Source organism: Oscarella lobularis, chromosome 4 (assembly GCF_947507565.1).
Source record: "Oscarella lobularis chromosome 4, ooOscLobu1.1, whole genome shotgun sequence".
Lineage (NCBI taxonomy): Eukaryota > Metazoa > Porifera > Homoscleromorpha > Homosclerophorida > Oscarellidae > Oscarella > Oscarella lobularis.
The window spans coordinates 1,129,037-1,150,328 of NC_089178.1; the positions used below are offsets into that span (position 1 = coordinate 1,129,037).

At 46.3% G+C, this 21,292-nt stretch overlaps 7 protein-coding genes across 7 annotated transcripts; 3 read left to right on the top strand and 4 right to left on the bottom strand.

The window, feature by feature from the left end:
- The first annotated feature begins 4 nt into the window (after nucleotides 1–4).
- LOC136185770 (DNA-directed RNA polymerase III subunit RPC9-like) lies at nucleotides 5–436 on the top strand. The gene has a single exon (XM_065972946.1). The coding sequence runs from the start codon at nucleotides 5–7 to the stop codon at nucleotides 434–436; it is 432 nt and encodes a 143-aa protein (XP_065829018.1).
- LOC136186045 (uncharacterized protein C12orf56 homolog) lies at nucleotides 434–2,717 on the bottom strand. The gene is made up of 10 exons (XM_065973286.1): nucleotides 2,391–2,717; nucleotides 1,920–2,333; nucleotides 1,801–1,862; nucleotides 1,609–1,744; nucleotides 1,371–1,558; nucleotides 1,227–1,317; nucleotides 1,099–1,173; nucleotides 966–1,049; nucleotides 707–906; nucleotides 434–628 (listed from the first exon to the last, which is right to left on the bottom strand). Exons 1-10 carry the CDS (start codon nucleotides 2,619–2,621, stop codon nucleotides 505–507), a joined length of 1,605 nt encoding a protein of 534 aa, XP_065829358.1. The 5' UTR covers nucleotides 2,622–2,717; the 3' UTR covers nucleotides 434–504.
- On the bottom strand, nucleotides 2,698–6,885 carry LOC136186044 (uncharacterized). Its single transcript, XM_065973284.1, has 21 exons — nucleotides 6,506–6,885; nucleotides 6,102–6,453; nucleotides 5,674–6,048; nucleotides 5,465–5,622; nucleotides 5,353–5,418; nucleotides 5,171–5,302; nucleotides 4,872–5,114; nucleotides 4,736–4,820; nucleotides 4,630–4,684; nucleotides 4,499–4,581; nucleotides 4,387–4,448; nucleotides 4,243–4,327; nucleotides 4,013–4,191; nucleotides 3,820–3,960; nucleotides 3,651–3,770; nucleotides 3,528–3,603; nucleotides 3,420–3,481; nucleotides 3,316–3,370; nucleotides 3,192–3,268; nucleotides 2,965–3,139; nucleotides 2,698–2,914 (listed from the first exon to the last, which is right to left on the bottom strand). Exons 1-21 carry the CDS (start codon nucleotides 6,883–6,885, stop codon nucleotides 2,744–2,746), a joined length of 3,132 nt encoding a protein of 1,043 aa, XP_065829356.1. The 3' UTR covers nucleotides 2,698–2,743.
- An 818-nt stretch (nucleotides 6,886–7,703) lies between these two features.
- Nucleotides 7,704–16,806, bottom strand: LOC136185623 (protein PF3D7_1417600-like). Its single transcript, XM_065972786.1, has 6 exons — nucleotides 16,774–16,806; nucleotides 16,652–16,715; nucleotides 16,558–16,594; nucleotides 16,401–16,508; nucleotides 15,455–16,324; nucleotides 7,704–15,401 (listed from the first exon to the last, which is right to left on the bottom strand). Exons 2-6 carry the CDS (start codon nucleotides 16,712–16,714, stop codon nucleotides 7,798–7,800), a joined length of 8,682 nt encoding a protein of 2,893 aa, XP_065828858.1. The 5' UTR covers nucleotide 16,715; nucleotides 16,774–16,806; the 3' UTR covers nucleotides 7,704–7,797.
- Nucleotides 16,807–17,412: 606 nt separating this feature from the next.
- LOC136185639 (ubiquitin-conjugating enzyme E2 K-like) lies at nucleotides 17,413–18,337 on the bottom strand. Its single transcript, XM_065972809.1, has 3 exons — nucleotides 18,216–18,337; nucleotides 18,092–18,161; nucleotides 17,413–18,043 (listed from the first exon to the last, which is right to left on the bottom strand). The coding sequence occupies exons 1-3, from the start codon at nucleotides 18,276–18,278 to the stop codon at nucleotides 17,577–17,579; spliced, it is 600 nt and encodes a 199-aa protein (XP_065828881.1). The 5' UTR covers nucleotides 18,279–18,337; the 3' UTR covers nucleotides 17,413–17,576.
- On the top strand, nucleotides 18,311–19,318 carry LOC136185637 (lipid droplet-associated hydrolase-like). The gene has a single exon (XM_065972807.1). The coding sequence runs from the start codon at nucleotides 18,369–18,371 to the stop codon at nucleotides 19,299–19,301; it is 933 nt and encodes a 310-aa protein (XP_065828879.1). The 5' UTR covers nucleotides 18,311–18,368; the 3' UTR covers nucleotides 19,302–19,318.
- A 41-nt stretch (nucleotides 19,319–19,359) lies between these two features.
- On the top strand, nucleotides 19,360–21,288 carry LOC136185634 (protein Spindly-like). Its single transcript, XM_065972803.1, has 8 exons — nucleotides 19,360–19,530; nucleotides 19,585–19,893; nucleotides 19,990–20,289; nucleotides 20,338–20,448; nucleotides 20,500–20,646; nucleotides 20,702–20,811; nucleotides 20,864–21,048; nucleotides 21,101–21,288. The coding sequence occupies exons 1-8, from the start codon at nucleotides 19,369–19,371 to the stop codon at nucleotides 21,220–21,222; spliced, it is 1,446 nt and encodes a 481-aa protein (XP_065828875.1). The 5' UTR covers nucleotides 19,360–19,368; the 3' UTR covers nucleotides 21,223–21,288.
- The last annotated feature ends 4 nt before the right edge of the window (nucleotides 21,289–21,292 follow it).

Sequence of the window (21,292 nt, forward strand, 5' to 3'; positions counted from 1 at the left end):
ACAAATGGAAGTGCTACGAGAGCACGGAGGATTTCTGAGCAACTACGAAGTGTACAGCATGCTGTGCGAATCGCAAGAGACGCTTTCAAAAGTCAAGGGCCCCACTCGGGGTCTCGAAAACCTCGCAACGATCGCCTACGAAACGACCAAGTATCTCGCAGGCACGGCATGCCGCGTGCAAAGCCCAACCGTAATCGAAACCTTTCTGGCCGCCGTCGCGCCGTTTGAATTGACAAAAGCGGAAAAACTGCAAATATTGAATCTTCGTCCAACGACTCCAGTCGAAATCAGCCTAATCGTCGAGGAGAGCGATAGGCGACTGAGCGAAGAACGCGTCGAGGAACTTCTGCAAGTCGTGCGTCGAACGCTGCCGGATCCCAATCCGGAAGGCGAGCGGGGAGACAACGAAGAGACGGACAGAAACGAAACAACGTGACTGTGGCAATGTTTAATTAAATGTCTTATAGTTTGACTGCTTGGCAGTCGTTTATAGCTCTTTTGACGCTATTTGGATATCGAATCAGTTGATATTCGTTTAACAACATCGTCTATTAGTCGAAGTGTTGGTGCCGTCAGTGGATACTCAGGAGGCAACTTTTGACTGATAATAGGGTTCTTGAAGTAGTACCTAAGAGAAGAGAAAGATTCAAAAGATAATCCTTTTACAATGGTTATTATGATTGCAATCTTATTATTTTTCCCTTGCCTGAATTCCTCGGCGTAAGTTTCCTTTATGTGTAGTGTCGTCTTGGAACTGTATTGAAGAAACATTTTGAGAAGGTAGACCTGCTGGTAAAGTAGGATGAGACGGGTGGCAGGAAACGACGGCGTTGGTGTCAGCGTTGTTCGAGTGACAGTCGCAAGCACTTGCATCACTCTTCTCATCAGTCCTTTAACAAAGTTTTTCTTTGGGCACAAACAAAACATTGGATTGGCTGTGCCTGTCATTTCCGGGGGACAGTTACCGTTTGTGAAATCGAATCAATTTGATTAAACAGCCAACATATGTTGATGAACGACGATCCTTGAGACGTCGATTGCCACGCCATCTGTCAAAATAATTCGTTGCCATTGCATCAGACGTTCTGTCAGCCTTACGTGATGAGAAGCGAGGCTCAGTTCAAAGAGAACAGCCGTTGCAGCGTCGGTCAGGTCATCTAATATCTCTAGTGTCTGTAAGAATGATTTTTTTTCTAGGAAACATTTGATCCAAAATTGTCACTCACTTCTTTGCTCTGCTTCGTAGCTGCCTCCTGTTTCACCAAAGAAAAATCCGTTTCTAATAGGAGCCCTGTCAAATAGATGAAGAGAAGATCTCTGAGGAAGAAGAGAGTCACACGAAATAGGCATTCTAGAAGTCTCGTAGTCACCGGCTGTTTGCTAATAGTTCAGCGCGATTTTCCGCTATTTCCGTTTCTCGAAACGTAAGTGCAAGCGTTTCTAGAACGAGCACGGAAAACTCCAGCTGATCTTCCTGATTGTACGCAACGTGGGAAGTCGACGAAGACTTCAATGCCTTCTCAAGTTGCTCCAGTAAGAACTTGAGGAGATCGGGCGTCTAGGAGACCACGTGCATTCAACGCAACTCTAAAAAATAAGTCTTCGTACTCTCCAGAATTGTTTACGTATGGAGAGAAATCTCTCGCAGGCCGTCTTGAGTTCCTGTATCAGTGGATAGAGACGCTCGAGCGATTTGGCGGCGAATATTTGCTGTTTCATCTGCTGAAACAACGCCGTCTCGTCGCTGGAGAGAGTAATTCAGAAAAAAATCAAAGACGCGTCTGTGGAGCGGCTGGTTACCTCTCTGTCTTTGAAGGCGACCTAAACGTGCAATAGCCCTGCGCAAAATGAACCGTCGCCTCCTGATGAAACGAAACGTGAGGAGATTTTTCTTTCCGGGTGAGAATCTCTCCACTCACTATCTGATAGTTTAGTATTGCCGTCTGGAGTTCCATGAACAAAGGCGACTGTTTCACTAGGACGTAAATGTCGAGCTCTCCGGGCCCTTTCAATGAGAGCAGCCCCTCGTGTATAAGAGGTCCCACTCGCGGTGAAGCGGCGGGCGAAGCGGCGGGCGACGAGGCGGAGAATACGCTGTCTCCGTAGCTGGGAGACTTGAGCGTCGAAGGCTGTAGGGCAGGACTACGAGGAGCTTTTTCTAATGATATTTTTCGATTGTAGGGACTAGTCGGAGCCGAAGTCGATCCTCCGCGCGGCGTCGAAGAAATGCTCTTGGGTGTCGACGATCCACTCGATTGCCGGCGATATCGAATGCGTATGTGATGCGTGTTCTCTCTCTCGGTTCCCGACAGGAAGTTGGGGTAATCGGGCACCTGAGAAAAGCCGTTATACAGGATCGTCGTAGCGTAGCAACGGTGCTAAGTCGTTACCAAAGCGACGTCGTCGATTTCAGCGAGATCGAGAAGGGTCTTGAGAAGTTTCGGCGGACTCTCGGTCGAGTAAAGCGTTCGATGGCCGAGGATGATGTGTTTTAGGGCGCGTTTCTCGTCGATAGACACGATTACGGCCGTTTCGTAGCATCGCAATCGTTCGTATTTGTCCAGAGGCAAGGCCCGTTTGAGGAAGCTCTCCAAGCGCGCGTTTTGTCGTTTAAATGCCATACCGCCCACTGTCAGGAAGAGGAAGAGTCAACCTCGTTTGCTGTTGTCGTTTGCTGTTGTCATTCGCTTTGAGACATTACGCGATCGCAATTTATTACGTACTGTACGCACGCTAGGTAAATTCATACCACGCCTCCAAAGGAACAAGGTGCCTTCGTAAATTTTACGTTGAACGATTCGTGCGTGTGCCTTTGCTTGTCCGAATAGTCCCGAAGAAATTGCGCAACGTCAATTATGAGATCATCATTCAAAAAGCGTTCAGCAAGTAAGAAGCTTTCTTCCCCGGGGCTCTCCTGAAAAACGCATTATACTATACTTCATTTATTTGCACAGATTCAATTACTTTATCAAGTATTCTTCCATCTTTCAAGACGTTATTCAAAAGTTTTGACTGATTGGGAATCAAATGCCATTGACGGGCTTGAGTAGCCATTGCCCCCCAAATCCAACCTCCTTCCACACCGGACGGATTGGTAACCACAGATAAGCGATCACCCATTTCCTTGACAAACTGCTCTCTAATAGTAGGAGACGGCGTTATGCAGCAAGCAGGGAGTATCTTTTGTTTACCTTTGTATCAATACGCCATCTACATTCGTCACGTAGCCAAAGTCGTAAGGCAATCGATACGGATAGAATAGTTCATACTAGAGGACCACACTCAGCTGAGAAGAAATCAGTAGCAACGCAGTACCTCTGATGTTGAAGCCACTGCCATTCGCTGACGATTCACTCCAGTGAACAACTTCCTACAAAAACGAATCTATCTCTACTCCACTCATATCCTAATATTCGCACTCTGCTACGGCCAAGTTTTTTCCCAGACGTAGCTGAGTCGTCGAGATGTCACCGTTGGATTTCTAGGTGCACTATACAGTAAGAGAGTATCAACTTTTGCTCGCGTACGGTCATTAGACAGGTAGCCTTCGTCACGTTAAAGGGTTGGAGCCATATCATCTCATCGACAGCCAGTACAATATACCTGAAATGAAAGAATGAGCCAGAAATATCTGGATAACGTAAACTAACTTTGACGTGCATTTTTCCTTTAGGACTGACGCTAAATTCCGGCCAAACTCTCCCGCTCGGTCTTCAACAAGTTCAATGTCAATTCCATAATCGGAAACGCAATCAACAGCTTTTCTGTAACTGCAAAGAAAGATTCGATACGGTCTCGCGTTTGGGGATGCCGGCTTGCCTCCTTTCAAAAACCTTTCCATCGGCTCGATAAAGAATCCACACTTTGTTCAAACCCACTCCCATGGAAACTAAACTCTCGAGAAACGCCAAAGTCTGAACAGGGCGATCTCTCGTAAACAACACCACGTCGGTAGTAAGACTAAAACAACGCTTTGTTTTTTCATAGGAGAGAATAAGAGACAGAATATTACGACTCGGGATTACAGCTGGGTTCCACAGGGTCAAGCGCAATAGGAGGAATCGGCGGTAAGTTGAGCAAAGGAGCTGATATGGCCTTAACCGTCCTCACAATGACGGCGGATCCTCGCTGATGAAGCGTCCAGTCACGGCTCACATCGCACACGGTGGTCCACATCAATTTGTGCTCGTCCTTTAGAAAAGAAACTCAAGCAAGCAAGAATAGGAAAGAGTCAGAGCGTACTTCACTTAGCCCATTGACAGCCAATATATCGTGGCTCGATGCGCTTCTCAAAAATCTCGCAAGGAGATCATAGACGTTATCTGACCTAAACAATTCAGGTACGTTCAGTGCAAATGGCATTTTATCCATCCATTCTCTTATAACCCAGGAGCTGAGTCCGTCGACTCTATCCAAAACAGCATCGGTTCTTGAAATTGACCTTTTGCCTGAGACAGAACAATACGAAATATTGCCGTCATCTATGACGTCTACAAACTCTTCTAATGAGATCTTCAACGTCACCGCCAGAAAATGAAGCTATGATACCGCGCGTTTCCTCTTCCCTTTTTAGGTACTCTCCTTTTGAAAAAAACGTATTCACAGACCAAATTTAGAATTGATTTCTACCAGGTCGAATTGCCACGACGGCGTCCCAATGCATTAGAATCATCATACTTAAATCCTAACGAGAGAACCATGAACTTCTCTTTATTTTCCCCGGTCCCCCCCGTACCCGATGAGTCCCAAGCTGTACAAAAACTTTCGGGTCAAATTCCTTTACCAGGCTGTCAATGATCGCCACTCTGTGATGTGTCTGTCTAAGAATATGAGTAAATCTCGGTCCAAGTGCAACAGAGGATCTCTTATACCTATGGCCATCATCTGGGGGAAGAGGAATCTGCATTCCATCTTTCCAAATCAGATCGCATTTCATTCCGTAGACAGGAAGTTGTGTAGCTGACTCGTCCAAGTCTTTTTTCGGTTTAGGCGTCTCTGAATCTGAATCTGAGTCTTTTTGTTCCTCGTCAGTTCTGTATCGCTGAGCCATGCTATACTCTTGAAATATCGTGTTGAGAAAAACTCGCAGACGTACAAGAGGCCCGCCGGAATTTCTTGCGCAAAAGCAAATTAATTCTCCACCGTACGATAGGCAGTCAGGACGCCTTACCTACTAAGAATGCTCCTCTGCACAGAAACCCTTTCTTCAGGCAAATTGACAGCGTAGACTTGCGGAAGAACAATGAATCGATAGCCAGCGGCATTTAGTTCACGGCTGTACGAGCATTTGTCACGGCCATATCTATCGCAGACACTAAACAAGCAGAAACGACGTCTAAGTATTCAATGTACCCAGCAAACATGGGATTCATTAGAGGAGCGTCTGACTTGACCACAAAGTACGGCTCCACGTTTTCTCTAAATGACATTTATGTTAAATTAACTCGAGGGCTTCGACTCTCACCGATAACCAACTTCGTACGGCAGCAATTCATTATACCATTTGTGATAGTTCACAATGGCATGAGAAACGACAGCAAAGGCCTTAAACTGCGAATCATGCTTTTGCAGTTCCACCAAGAAGTCTTCCTTAGTTGGCAATTGATCAACAACAGATTTGCTCTAAGAGAGAAGATCACAACAGCACAAAAGCCCTCACGTCATCTTTCTCACAGTAAAAATTGGGGTTATGAAAGCGCAACGAGAACATTCTCTTTCGATCGACTCCCTAGCTTCATCTATATAAGCCCTCAATTGCTGTTCTGAAGCACTTGGAAGGATGTCGACGTCGACGTAGTAGACGTGCTCTGTCGTCGCGCTTTTGATGGCGAAATTTCGAAGATAATTAACAGGATAAAGAGACGAATCGTCGTCGTTCAAAACGTCTTCGAAGACGACGTGGACGTCGACGTGATTTCGCACGTGGACGCTAGACTGGTGAAATCGTATAAGCTCCTTCAAAGACTCTTGATTGGACAGTCGTTTGGGACCGTTTTCATTGCGAAAGAGGAGCAGAGAAGCCGAAATGGGACCCAGCCAGACTTTAGCCTGTCAAAAGAAAAAATCTATAATGTAGTATTGCACGGATTTTTCTGAGTTACCAGTCGCTCGAGGCTTGAGAGTCTGTCCAGTGTGAGCTGAGTGGCAAGAGTGATTTGCTTCTGGTTCTGCCTCATCTGTCTCTTTAGGAAAGTTGATTTCGTTGGTCTCCATATGGGATAGCTATTCTCGTACAGCGGACACGAATTAAAATCTCGATTCTCTGCCGCAAAATCGACAGATACGTCGTCGACGAATAGTTCCACTCCAGAAAAATCTCCTTCGACGACAATGGATAGCATTAGAGAACCAATTGATTGACTGGATGGCACTTGTATGCAATTAAAGACAAAATCGGACGATTCCTTTGTAGCAATAGCCTGCTTGATGTAAAACAACTCTCCATCACTATACCTATAAGACTTCGAGTATGATTGATATTCTGCTGTGCTAGCCTGCGTCTTACTCGATGTCTACAAGAACGTAGGGCGTGGAGTGCGAAGAAGAGCTCCGATTAGCAATTTTGAGCATCGAGGCCCATTCAATGACCAATACGGAATTAGTAGACGATTTCGAGCGGAGATTTTCGTTCGATACGAATTGAGACGCAAATACTGCTCGTTCCGACGAGATCGATGTCGCTCCTCTAATCTGAAACGACTTAGTACCCGTAGAAGAGCGCTCGACGCTAATGGATAGGAGTTCGGGAGATGGATCGACGATATTCCACAGGTTCGGCCTTTCTTTGCACTTCCAATGACTGAATCCTTCTTCGAATGATGGATTACTTAAGATGTTAGCAGAAGAGAGCGAGAGGAGAACGAGAAATAGAAAAAGAGAAGACATCGTGCATTCAGCACCCGGATATTTACAGTAGACGTTAACCCATATGATATCTAGTCAATCTAATTCACAGGCAAAAGAGAAAAGTAGAGAATAATATTGTGGGGTTGCATGGTTCAATACCGAATTAGGTTATCTCAACGTCACGGAGTCTCTGGGGAAACGATGGTGCTCGTCGGCGTGTCACACTGTGCACATATAAAAACGTATAATACCGTTTGTCGTTTCGATATGACTCTAGCCAAGAAGATTACGTCTTTCTGGAATGGCTTGATTTGTCGGCAAGTCTTCAAACTGCAATAAAATTATGCTATAGTTGGTATGCACTTTCTCGATCCGGCGTCAATCAGTGGATAGAATCTTACGTGTAAAGCTTCCGCCCAGCAAAACAGACCAAGAAGTATTGTACAACAACTAGAGCTTCAGGGCAGCTAGGCCTACAGTAGTATGCACCCGGCCTCAATTAAAAGTGCACTCGCACGACAGAAACAGAGCTTCTTGATGTGGAAACGACGACAGCAGATGCCTCTTCCCGCGCGATATATGCGCATTTTATGTGGTGAGTCATTCGATTTCATTCAGAACCGTCCGTATCACAGTACATGGAGGACCGCGAGGGGTATAGGTGGTGGAAATTAACCGGGGCGGCTCGCATTATCATACAATCAAACGTAGAAACAGGTCAAGAAGCTATTAGACATTGCAGTTGGCTTTCTGGAGGTTGCTGAGGGACTATAGCCGACTGACGCGATTGTTTCTCGACTCTAGCGGATTCTCCCCCGCGCGTACAGTTACGTATACACAGACCGAAGTGCACTGCGCCTGGTAGACGGTACGGATGAAAAGATGCTAACAGAGAACAAAGAAGTGGCGGTAAAGTAAACCATGCAGCGCGCCGATAAAATGAGTTCTTAGCTAGCACTTTGACCGAGGAAGGAAGAAGCGCACGCGATTCCCACAGATCGAAAGCGACACCACTTCGAGGAAAAGAGTGCACTTTTCTTCGACTTCTCGTAGAAACAGTTGTGCTAGGGGTGACTTCTCGACAAGCTTGGTGGTTCCATGGCTCCTTGAAACGAACAACGCATTGTCCTCAAATATGCAGATGCAATGGGTCACGTTATTGAGAAATGACAGAGACATCGTCGACTTGAAGAACCCGCCGCTACGACAACTGACGTTGCTCAGCGATAGACTCAGCAGATTCGACGATTCCACAGAAGTGCGAATGAACTTCGAATTCGCGACAATCATCCTTCGGAAAGTGGAGTTGAACACGGTCAGATTGAAAAAGCGCGAACCGATGAGACTGAAAAGATTCGAGCTCTCTTTGTGCAAACGTAGATGCTGTGCAGACGAATTGACGATGGAGAAATTAAACGACGTGCCGTTGATGAGACTAAAGTTGCTCAGATAGCTTTCAACGATCAACGTGTTGATCTTCGTCGAGAAGAAGTTCGCCACGTTGACGGCAGAAAGGCGATGAAGAGTGACATTTACGGCTGTATGGTTGTGATGCGTCACGTTGACGTTCGTTCCGTTGATCGACAGGACATTCGTCGACGTCCAATTGTGCGTCGTCGTGCTGACGTAGCACACGTTGAAGCGGGTCACGTTCACTTCGGTGAAGTTCGTCATAGTGGAATTGATGATCGATGCGTTTGTCATCGTCAGATTGTGAAGCGTAATGTTGATTCCAGTGTAGTTGACCATCGCGAGGTTGAAGTTCGTTTCATTGATCGATGTCAGATTGATTGAGGTATAGTTCACCATGGTCACGTTGATGTAGCTCATGTTAAACGCCGTAGCGTTGATGCGAGTCATGTTTGTGACGCTACTGTTGATCATCGAAACGTTCGAGTACGTTGCGTTGACAAACAAGACGTTGATCAGGATGTAGTTATAGTTCGTTACGTTGATGTTCGACGTGTTGATAGAGAGAACTCCAATTGACGTCCAGTTGTACGTCGTCACATTCGCTAGGCTCAGGTTCAGTCGAGTGACGTTGATCTCGGTAAAGTTGACCATGGTCGAGTTGATGTAAGAAACGTTCATCAACGTCAAATTGTGACACGTCACGTTGATGGCCGTGTAGTTGTACGACGTCACGTTCACGTGAGTGGCATTGATGGACATCAAATTGATTGAAGTCCAATTCCACGACGTCATGTTGATGTAGCTCATGTTGAACGACGTGACGTTGATTCGCGTGACGTTCAGAGCAGTGCTGTTGATCAACGAGACGTTCGAGTACGTAGCATTGACAATAGTGACGTTGATCAACGTGTAGTTGAAGTTACTCACGTTAAAACTAGAGCCGTTGATAGACAAGACGTGCATTGACGTCCAGTTGTACGTCGTAACGTTGACGAGGCTCACGTTCCATCGAGTGGTGTTGACCTCGGTGAAGTTGAGTATGCTTGAGTTGATGAACGACACATTCTTCATCGTCAGATTGTAGTGAGTAATATTGATAGCCGTGAAGTTCAACATCGATACGTTGATGCTCGTTTCGTTGATCGACGTCAGATTGATTGCGGTGAAATTCTCCATGGTCATGTTGATGAAGCTTGCGTTGAATCGAGTGACATTCACCAACGTCACGTTCACAGCGCTGCAGTTGATCATCGATACGTTTCCGTAAGTCGAATTGAAAATAGTCACGTTGATCAGAGTGTAGTTGAAGTTGCTCACGTTGAAACTCGAACCGTTGATCGAGAGAACTTGAATCGACGTCCAGTTGTACGTCGTAACGTTCACCAGGCTCACGTTCCATCGAGTGGTATTGACCTCGGTGAAGTTGAGCATGCTTGAGTTGATGAACGACACGTTCCTCATCGTAAGGTTGTAGTGAGTAACATTGATGGCCGTGTAGTTCAACAGAGACATGTTAATGTTCGTTTCGTTGATCGACGTCAGATTGATTGAGGTCCAATTCTGCACTGTCGTGTTGATATAGCTAGCGTTGAAATGCGTAGCATTAATCAACGTCACGTTCACGGCGCTGCAGTTGATCATCGATACGTTCGAGTACGTTGAATTGAAGATAGTAACGTTGATCAACGTGTAGTTGAAGTTGCTCACATTGAAACTGGAGCCGTTGATCGAGAGAACTTGAATCGACGTCCAGTTGTACGTTGTAACGTTGACGAGACTCACGTTCCATCGAGTGGTGTTAACCTCAGTGAAGTTGAGCATGCTAGAGTTTATAAACGACACGTTCCTCATCGTCAGATTGTAGTGAGTAACATTGATAGCGGTGTAGTTCAACAGAGACATGTTAATATTCGTTTCGTTGATTGACGTCAGATTGATCGAGGTCCAATTCTGCACTGTCATGTTGATGTAGCTAGCGTTGAAGTGCGTAGCATTAATCAACGTCACATTCACAGCGCTGCAGTTGATCATCGATACGTTGCCGTACGTTGAATTGAAGAGGGTAACGTTGATCAGAGTGTAGTTGAAGTTGCTCACGTTGAAGCTCGAGCCATTGATTGAGAGAACTTCAATCGACGTCCAGTTGTACGTCGTCACGTTCACCAGGCTTACGTTCCATCGAGTGGTATTGACCTCGGTGAAGTTGAGCATGCTTGAGTTGATGAACGACACGTTCCTCATCGTCAGGTTGTAGTGAGTAACATTGATGGCCGTGTAGTTCAACAGAGACATGTTAATGTTCGTTTCGTTGATCGACGTCAGGTTGATCGAGGTCCAATTCTGCACGGTCATGTTGATGTAGCTAGCGTTGAAGTGCGTAGCATTAATCAACGTCACGTTCACAGCGCTGCAGTTGATCATCGATACGTTTCCGTAAGTCGAATTGAAGATCGTCACGTTGATCAACGTGTAGTTGAAGTTGCTCACGTTAAAACTAGAGCCGTTGATAGACAAGACGTGCATTGACGTCCAGTTGTACGTCGTAACGTTGACGAGGCTCACGTTCAATCGAGTGGCGTTGACCTCGGTGAAGTTGAGTATGCTTGAGTTGATGAACGATACGTTCTTCATCGTCAGATTGTAGTGAGTAACATTGATGGCCGTGTAGTTCAACAGAGACATGTTAATGTTCGTTTCATTGATCGACGTCAGATTGATGGACGTCCAATTCTGCACGGTCATGTTGATGTAGCTAGCGTTGAAGTGCGTAGCATTAATCAACGTCACATTCACAGCGCTGCAGTTGATCATCGATACGTTGCCGTACGTTGAATTGAAGATGGTAACGTTGATCAGAGTGTAGTTGAAGTTGCTCACATTGAAACTGGAGCCGTTGATCGAGAGAACTTGAATCGACGTCCAGTTGTACGTTGTAACGTTAACGAGGCTCACATTCCATCGAGTGGTGTTGACTTCGGTGAAGTTGAGCATGCTTGAGTTGATGAACGATACGTTCTTCATCGTCAGATTGTAGTGAGTAACACTGATAGCCGTGTAGTTCAACAGAGACACATTGATGTTCGTTTCATTGATCGACGTCAGATTGATCGAAGTCCAATTCTGCACCGTCATGTTGACGAAGCTCATGTTGAAGCGAGTGACATTGACCAACGTAACGTTCACAGCACTGCAATTGATCATCGACACGTTGCCGTACGTTGAATTGAAGATCGTCACGTTGATCAGAGTGTAGTTGAAGTTGCTCACATTGAAACTGGAGCCGTTGATCGAGAGAACTTCAATCGACGTCCAGTTGTACGTCGTAACGTTGACGAGGCTTACGTTCCATCGAGTGGTGTTGACTTCGGTGAAGTTGAGCATGCTTGAGTTGATGAACGACACGTTCCTCATCGTAAGGTTGTAGTGAGTAACATTGATGGCGGTGTAGTTCAACAGAGACATGTTAATGTTCGTTTCATTGATCGACGTCAGATTGATCGAGGTCCAATTCTGCACGGTCATGTTGATGTAGCTAGCGTTGAAGTGCGTAGCATTAATCAACGTCACATTCACAGCGCTGCAGTTGATCAGTGACACGTTCGAGTACGTTGAATTGAAGATCGTCACGTTGATCAACGTGTAGTTGAAGTTGCTCACATTGAAGCTCGAACCGTTGATAGACAAGACGTGCATCGACGTCCAGTTGTACGTCGTAACGTTCATCAGGCTCACGTTCCAACGAGTGGTGTTAACCTCAGTGAAGTTGAGTATGCTTGAATTGATGAACGATACGTTCTTCATTGTCAGATTGTAGTGAGTGATATTGATTGCCGTGTAGTTCAACAGAGACATGTTAATATTCGTTTCATTGATCGACGTCAGATTGATGGACGTCCAATTCTGCACGGTCATGTTTATGTAGCTAGCGTTGAAGTGAGTGGCATTAATCAACGTCACGTTTACAGCGCTGCAGTTGATCATCGATACGTTTCCGTAGGTCGAATTGAAGATCGTCACGTTGATCAACGTGTAGTTGAAGTTGCTCACGTTGAAACTCGATCCGTTGATTGAGAGAACTTCAATCGATGTCCAGTTGTACGTCGTCACGTTCACCAGGCTCACGTTCCAACGAGTAGTGTTAACCTCAGTGAAGTTGAGTATGCTTGAATTGATGAACGATACGTTCTTCATCGTCAGATTGTAGTGAGTGATATTGATAGCCGTGTAGTTCAACAGAGACATGTTAATATTCGTTTCATTGATCGACGTAAGATTAATGGACGTCCAATTCTGCACGGTCATGTTGATGTAGCTAGCGTTGAAGTGAGTGGCATTAATCAACGTCACGTTCACAGCGCTGCAGTTGATCATCGATACGTTCGAGTACGTTGAATTGAAGATCGTCACGTTGATCAGAGTGTAGTTGAAGTTGCTCACGTTGAAGCTCGAGCCATTGATTGAGAGAACTTCAATCGACGTCCAGTTGTACGTCGTAACGTTCACCAGGCTTACGTTCCATCGAGTGGTATTGACCTCGGTGAAGTTGAGCATGCTTGAGTTGATGAACGACACGTTCCTCATCGTCAGGTTGTAGTGAGTAACATTGATGGCCGTGTAGTTCAACAGAGACATGTTAATGTTCGTTTCGTTGATCGACGTCAGGTTGATCGAGGTCCAATTCTGCACCGTCATGTTGATGTAGCTAGCGTTGAAGTGCGTAGCATTAATCAGCGTCACGTTCACAGCGCTGCAGTTGATCATCGATACGTTGCCGTACGTTGAATTGAAGATCGTCACGTTGATCAACGTGTAGTTGAAGTTGCTCACGTTAAAACTAGAGCCGTTGATAGACAAGACGTGCATTGACGTCCAGTTGTACGTCGTAACGTTGACGAGGCTCACGTTCCATCGAGTGACGTTGATTTCAGTAAAGTTCGCCAAGCTCGAATTGATCAGCGAAACGTTCTGCATCGTCAGATTGTAGTGCGTAACATTGATAGCCGTGTAGTTCAACAGAGACACATTGATGTTCGTTTCATTGATTGACGTCAGATCGATCGAGGTCCAATTCTGCACCGTCATGTTGACGAAGCTCATGTTGAAGCGAGTGACATTGACCAACGTAACGTTCACAGCACTGCAATTGATCATTGACACGTTAGAGAACGTCGCATTGTACAAAGTCACGTTGATAACGGTGTTGTTGTAGTTCGTCACGTTAATAGAGGAAGCATTGATCGAGAGCAAATCAATAGACGACCAGTTGGACGTCGTCACGTTGACCAAACTCACGTTCAATCGAGTGACGTTGATTTCAGTAAAGTTCGCCAAGCTCGAATTGATCAGCGAAACGTTCTGCATCGTCAGATTGCGACTGGTGACGTTAATGAACGAAGCATTCAGGAAGAAGCTATGCAAATAGCTCTCATTCACCGCTGAGACGTTGAGGTCTTGATAGAACGTGGCGTTGTGATACAGATCTGTAACCTTGACTCTCGTCGCATTGATGCTCGTCACGTTGAACGAAGCAGTGTTCATCCACGTGCAGTTCAAGTACGATCCGTTGATAGACATGAAATTGACGTAGGTTGAGTTGAGAACCAGACAGTGCGAGAAGGAAGCGTTCAGTCGGGTGTTGTTCAAGTAGGTGCTATTCTTCAGCGCAACGTTGACAGCGGTCAGGTTCAGCTCCAAAACGTTGATTGCCGTGTAATTGTACACGATCAAGTTCACGTTCGTCTCGTTGATCGACGTGACGTTGATCGACGTCCAGTTGTACGACGTCGAGTTAACGTAAGTCATATTCAGAAGGCTGACGTTCATCAACGTGTGATTGTAGAAGGTGCAGTTGATCAACGTCACGTTGTTCATCGTCAGATTGAGGTGCGTTATATTGATGAAAGTCGAATTGAGGTAGATTCCGCTCAGCTCGGTCACGTTTAGGAACGTCGCATTCGCCCTCGTCACGTTGACGAAGGTGCTGTTCACGAAAAGAGAATGAAGAAAGCTCTCGTTCTTCGAAGTGACGTTCAAGTCCTGATACAAGGTCAGATTGTGGTACAGAACCGTTATGTTGACCCTCGTTTGGTTGATGTTGGTCGTGTTGAATGAAGACCCGTTCAGCCACGTGCTGTTGAAGTAGGATCCGTTGATGGACGAGTAGTTGGCATAGCTCGCGTTGAGGAAAAACGAGCCAACAACAGTGTAGTTCAGCCTGTTGTAGTTTACGAACGAGCAGTTTGTCATTGTGACATTAATCGACGTGATGTTCAGCTCGGTGGCATTGACGAAGCTTCCGTTCAGACACGAGCAGTTCGTGTACGTCGTGTTGATGTACGACGCGTTGATCGAGGTGAGATTGAAAAAGGAAACGTTCGCCAGCTGAGAGTGAAGGACTGTGTAATTGAGCCTCGTGTGGTTGATGTACGAACAGTTTGCAACGTTGACATTCAACGACGTCACGTTGACTTCGGTGGAGTTAATAAAAGTCGCGTTCACCAGCGAGATGTTCCAGAAGGTCGAATTCAACGAAGAGAAGTTCGTCTTCAACACGTTCGTCAAGTTCGAATTCAAGACGCTGTAGTTCAGTTGAGTGTAGTTCGCGTAGGAAGCGTTCAGCATCGAAACGTTGACGGACGTCACGTTGATCTCGGTGACGTTGACAAACGAGGCCAAGACCACCGAAAAGTTCGAGTAGGTGGAGTTCTGATAGGTCATGTTGATTGCGGTCGTGTTGAATTCCGTCACGTTGATGTAGGTGGCGTTCACCACGGACACGTTCAAGAACGTCGAGTTCATGAACGTTGAATTGATTGACGTGTAATTGAACAGCGAGGAGTTGATGCTCAGTGCGCTCAGCGACGTGAAGTTGAGGAGGGTCGCGTTGATGAGCGTTGAATTGACGAGGTTGTAATTGAAAAGGCGAGTGTCTATGTGAGAAGCATTTATAATAGTCGTGTTGATAAACGTGATGTTGCCAATTGTGGCGTTCAACAGCGTCAAGTTCGTTATTGACGAGTTCACGAGCTCCAGATAGGGCGAGGAGAAATTCGCGAACGTTAGATTGCGAGCGTTGAGATTGTTGAGGGCAAGGGAAGGATATTCTCCAGAAGCGATTGAGTGGTTGTCAAAATTGAATTGATCTAAAAGAGAAAATTCAGAAGGCTGCGCACGATTTGTGTATGTGTATACCTACATATAACTCTGAGGTAAGATGAGCTATTCCTAATGCCACAGGAATCTCTGACGACGCAGGTGTACATTCCTTCGTCAATGGGGCGAACATTGAAAATTTGAAGACTGCTTTCCAAAAATTGAATATGCGAACGATCTTCCCTCAACTCAGCACCGTTGAAATAGAGCGTTCGTTCAACGTCTTTCCCGCCACAAGGCAAAAAGACAGGAACACCAAACGCTCTTTTGATGACGGTAAGCTGTGAATACGAATGCTGATAGCAATCCTGAAACTTTATCACGCTCTCAAGAGCTGACAAAGCATTGGCAATAGCGTATGACTGCATCAGTGCCGGCTGATTTGGCAAATTTTCCAAATCATATAAACGATATCGTGCAACAAATAGCTTGTCAGCAGGTTGTTCAGTAAATTGAGCAAGTTCCAAAGCAGACAGCACTTCCATTGCGTGGAAGGCTTGAGCGTAATACCTGTCTGGTTTCACACGCCTTCCTCCGCTGAACAACATGAAGTAGTCTTTTATCTGCTGCAGATTACATTCTACCAGCTCTGAAACTGTGTCTGCCAGTTGAAGTATCCTCGAAGCGTTCAGATACACGGTAATGTTTGGATGGGGTGGCAGTTGACCGCGGCACTTCGGTGATGGCGTTGTCAGCGTCGACGTCGGACACGGTCCCTTGTGGGCCACTTTGACGTTTTTTCCATTCAGACAGGCGAATCGGTGGAGAAGACAAGAATTAGGGTAGTTGCGCCCATCGGAGCCACACACGGGCCTATGCTTATCAACATTGCATTCGCGACAGCGACAGTCGTACTGCCTCTGGCCGCGTACATACAGTTCCCTGCAAATCCGGGTGTAATATAGGTCAGCCTCTAAAATGAGAGATAATTACATTAAACTGTCTTATCACGCACAATCTGCCGGGGAAACAATGTCACGTGAGCGTACCTTCCGTAGGGACGAAGATGGGAGCTCCTTTTTCATCAAGAACGCAAATGCAATTTCCTTCTGCACAATATCCAGATTCTTCCTCGCAAATGTGTCCATCACAGGGATCTACATGCAACGCTAGATGACGCAGACTTTATCCACTATACAGAATTACGTCGCTCAGGAAGTTCTAGTTTGTACAAGTTTGACGGCTGCAGAGAAAAAACTATAGGACACTGAGAATTGTTTTCTCGATAGAGTCAAGTTACCGAAAAAGCTTGTGCGCAAAGCAGCAAAGCAAAGAGTTCGATGGCAAAAATGGCAGCCTTCATCCTGCAAATCAATAATCAAACGATGCTAACGATGACTATTTCGGCGCAACACAACCAACCTTCTACTGGAAGTGCCCAACGCCAAATGACGGTGCTACGCCTTCACGTCACGGATATCCGTGCTTTCATGTAGAAGGGAGATGCATGGCACGCGCCGATTGACGTCGGTTTTCTCTGTTGACCAATCAGTTTTCGTCTTGAACATGTGCGAAGGTAGTGAAGAAGGTTGGGAAGAGGCATGTTCTCGTGATCAGGTTATCGACGTCAATCAGAGCCTCTGGGGAAACGATGGTGTGCGTCGGCGTGTACCTTCAAGAGGCGCGCAGAACGCCCTGCCCTTTTCGTCCAAAACGCAAACTCGCCCATTCAATGACCAATGCGGAATTAGTAGACGATTTCGAGCGGAGATTTTCGTTCGATACGAATTGAGACGCAAATACTGCTCGTTCTGACGAGCCCGATGTCGCTCCTATAATCTGGAACGACTTAGTACCCGTAGAAGAGCGCTCGACGCTAATAGATAGGAGTTCGGGAGATGGATCGACGATATTCCACAGGTTCGGCCTTTCTTTGCACTTCCAATGACCGAATCCTTCTTCGAATGATGAATTACTTAAGATGTTAGCAGAAGAGAGCGAGAGGAGAACGAGAAATCCGAATAGAAAAAGAGAAGACATCGTGCATTCAGCGCCCGGATATTTACAGTTGACGTTAACCCCATATGATATGTATACTGCTGGGAAGTCAATCGAATTCACAGGCAAAAGAGAAAAGTAGAGAATAATATTACACACGTTCTACAATTAACCACACAAAAATCCCCTAACCGGTATGCATACATGTACTAAATCAATGCCCCGAATTATCCAAAAAGACTCTCAATAGACCGTTGGACGTTCCACGAGCAAGACGAAAGCGCAATTCGCGCCTGTTCGCGACTAAACCCCATATCCATAATCGTCTTGATCATGCGATCGCAATCAGGATCGTTGCCAGGGGCGCCCGCATAAACAGTCGCCCAGTGACGCGCCGTGCGCCGAAACGCTTCCGGATTCTCCTTGTATTGTCGCGCAACGACGGCGTCCTGCGGATCATTCGGCTCGGCCGCCTGAAGGAGCGCCTGGAGCGAGAGGAGAACGGTGCGCAATGTCATCGCCGCGGCCCATTGTTCTCTTAATATGTCCAAGCATATTGCACCCGTTACTGAACTGATGTTCGGATGCCAGATTTTCGTTACGAAGTGCACGCGCGGGGGATTGAATGGATATGTTTCCGGTATGGTTATGCCGAGTTCGAAGCGGCCGCCTTCGTACGGGGTCTCCGGTGGGCCTGCGTGCGATTCGTAGTGAAGGAGGATTTTACGCGTCGTTTTTCTACCTGCTATTTCGCCTCGGAGGCGTACGAATGAGTCGTCGATGAGTTCGAGTTTGAATTGATTCGTTATGGCCTGAAATGAGAGTGTATGAGACGCTGGGCGGGAGACGAGTCGCGCGACGGGCACCTCTTCGCTTTTGACTACGTCCTTGAATTCTCGTTTGACTCGAGCCACGGCGATATTCGCCATATTCGGTGTTGCGAATCAAAGACCTGCGATGACTCTATCAACGCATGCGTTAGCTTTATCACGTGTCTTGGTTATCACGTGCGCCTAATTATGGACATTCGGCTGCCTCTCGGTTTCATCGCTCAGAAATGCAGCGATGCGTCTGCAGTAAATGTTGTCATCGTGCCTGGGAATCCAGGAATTCTCGACTTTTATCGTCCATTCGTCAACGCTCTCTTTTTCGACGAATTCAACCAGAAGGCGAACGTCTACGCAATCGGTCACCTTCATCAGACGGCAGAAATCGTCACTCACGCCAGCGTCGATCCGGCGTCCATTCGACGTCGATTCGGCGGTTCGACCTATGACGAATTGAATCCACTGGAAAAAGAAACACTTCTCAAAGTCACATTCATCGAAACCCAGCTCGATTCCAAATCGAAATTGATTCTGATTGGTCATTCAGTCGGAGCCTATCTCGTTCTCCAAACACTTCGTCATATCGACATTGACCGAGTCACAAACGTCATTCTTCTTTTTCCCACCGTCGAACGAATGCTCGAGAGTCCCAATGGCCAACGCCAGCACGTTTTCTTTAAAAAACACGCCTGGCTGCCTATTGGATTTGCAAAATTCATGTCACTTTTGCCCAATTTTGTTCGACGACAGCTCTGTCAGTTCTATATGAGCTGGTGTAAATGGGTTCCAAATGACGATTTGGAGCATATGGTTGATGGAGTCATGGTGATGGGACATGGGACTGAGATGACTGAACGAATTTTGACTTTGGCTCATTGTGAAATGAATGTCATAGTCAAGTTGTCGTCTGAAATGATTCAGACGATTTCTCGACTTGCTGATCGAATTGTTTTCTTTTACGCTGTATCTGATGGTTGGGTACCCAATGATTGTCCTGAGAAAATGGCAGAGCGTTTTCCAAGTTGCCACGTGGAAAGAGCTTCCAAAGAGATAGACCACGATTTTTGCTTAACAAAAAGTCGCGAAGTTGCTAAAAGAGTTGCTGACTTTGTAGGGAAAAACTAGACAAATAAAAGTATTGTACATGCATCCGGGATTTGTAGTTATCCGGGGTGGTTAAAATTGAAAATACATGGAGGGCGACGAAGCGCTTGACGAGCTGCGTCGCCAGCTCGACGAGAAGCAAGCCGAAGTTGCCATGGCAGCGACGGCCGGCCTCCAAGTGCTCGAACAGAACAAAGAGCTCGAAGAAAAGCTCGCATCAGTTCAAAACGAATTCGCAATCGAAATCGACGTAAGTCCCAAGCATCTTTCTCCCTTCGACGAGCACCACATTGCTCTCGCACAGCGTTTAGAGCAAGAGAACTACGATTTAAAACGTCAATTGAGCATCAAAGAGCGTTTGCTCGACGAAAAAGCGAACGCGACTCCAGCGCGAAAGCGCGCCGACGCCGAAGCGGCGCGACGCGCGGAAAGGGAGTGGGAGGAGCGCGTGCGCGCGCTGCGACTCGAACGCGACGACATTCGATCCGACGCCGATCGCGAGCGACTCGTCAACGGGCAGCTACGCGAACGAATTGTCAAATGCGAGTCGATTATCGACGAGTTGAAAGCCGAAGTGGCGCAAATGAGCCGAATCGATGGACTCGAGAACGAAGTAAGGACTAGATACGTGGATTAATTAATTAAAGCCTTTAGTTAATAATTAATTATTTAATTAATACTATTTCCTATTGATTTCTTTTTATTTTTGGTGTGGGCCATGCGTGAGTCGTTGCAACGTGCTAGAGAGGCAAAGCGAGCGGCTGAGGCCGAGGCAAATGCCGCGGTGAGACGAGTTGACGATTTGGTTGGAAAGTTGGAACAGGCAAAGCGGAGGATGAGCAGCTTGGAAGAGGAGCGGATTGAGATTGAACAGCAGGCGATCGCTTGGCGCGAGGAGTTGGACAACGCGAAGGGGGAGCGTGTTGAACTGATGGGCGAGCTTCAAGTGCTGAAAGCCAATCAGATGGCGGCTGGCAAACAGACGTCAGGAAATTCATTATTCAGCGAGGTAAATATTATAGTCGTGTAAGAAAGAAGATATTATTGCATTATGCAGGTTGAAGATCGTCGTCTTCAGACGGAAAAGGAATTGATCAGCTACAAGGTTAAATATGAAGTGGCTGAGAAAGCGTATTCGGTGGCGAGAGAGCACCTAAAGAAAATGAAAGTATGTAACATTTTCTTACTCATTATGAACAAGAGTTAGCAATTTTCATAGAGTCAACTCGGTGCTCTTCTTCAATCGAGCGTGGGCTCAAGCGAAGCGGACAGAACGCGAATCAGGCGCCTTCAAAAATTGCTCGGACAGAGGCACAACGACGTCTTGGTTCTTCGAGCGAAAGTGAAAAATCTTGAAGAGAAAACGGTGCGAGAAAAAGCCTGTTTTCTTATGTGCGTGCATCTGAAGAATCGTTTTTCAGTCGCGAGATTATTTGGGTCGGAAATTGAAGGATTATCACGACGCTTTTTCCTCCTTTAAAGACAAGAGACTGTACGTCGAGCATCTGCAGAACGAGATGGAAAGAATGAAGTAGATCCCTTGAACATTGTGTCTTCTCTAATAACATCTTCTCGTTCTCTAGAGCCGACTTGAAGCAAGCGTTCAGCGAGATTCACGAGAAGGATATGACCACGGCATCGCATTTAGCACAGATACGCGATTTCGAAGAGAAGCTTGCCCTGAACGAGAGCCGCGTTCAAGAGCAGAAGAACCAACTTGCAAATCTCAGTATGAAGTTCGACGAACAATTTAGTGAACAGAATCATCGTGAGCTGCAGACAAGGAAAAAAACGAAATTGACTTTTGTTTGCTGTTGCAGATATTCAACTCCTGGAAACTGAACTCACTCAGCTGCGTCTGCAGACGGCTGCCGAAAAGACGAGCGAAGTGATGAGGTGGATTCCCTCGAGTCAACAGAGTCTTCACTGTTTATCAGTTTGAATTTTTTTCAATGGGCCCCTACAGTATGTCAGTTTTGGTGTGTATTAAAATAAATAAATACTTTCATCCG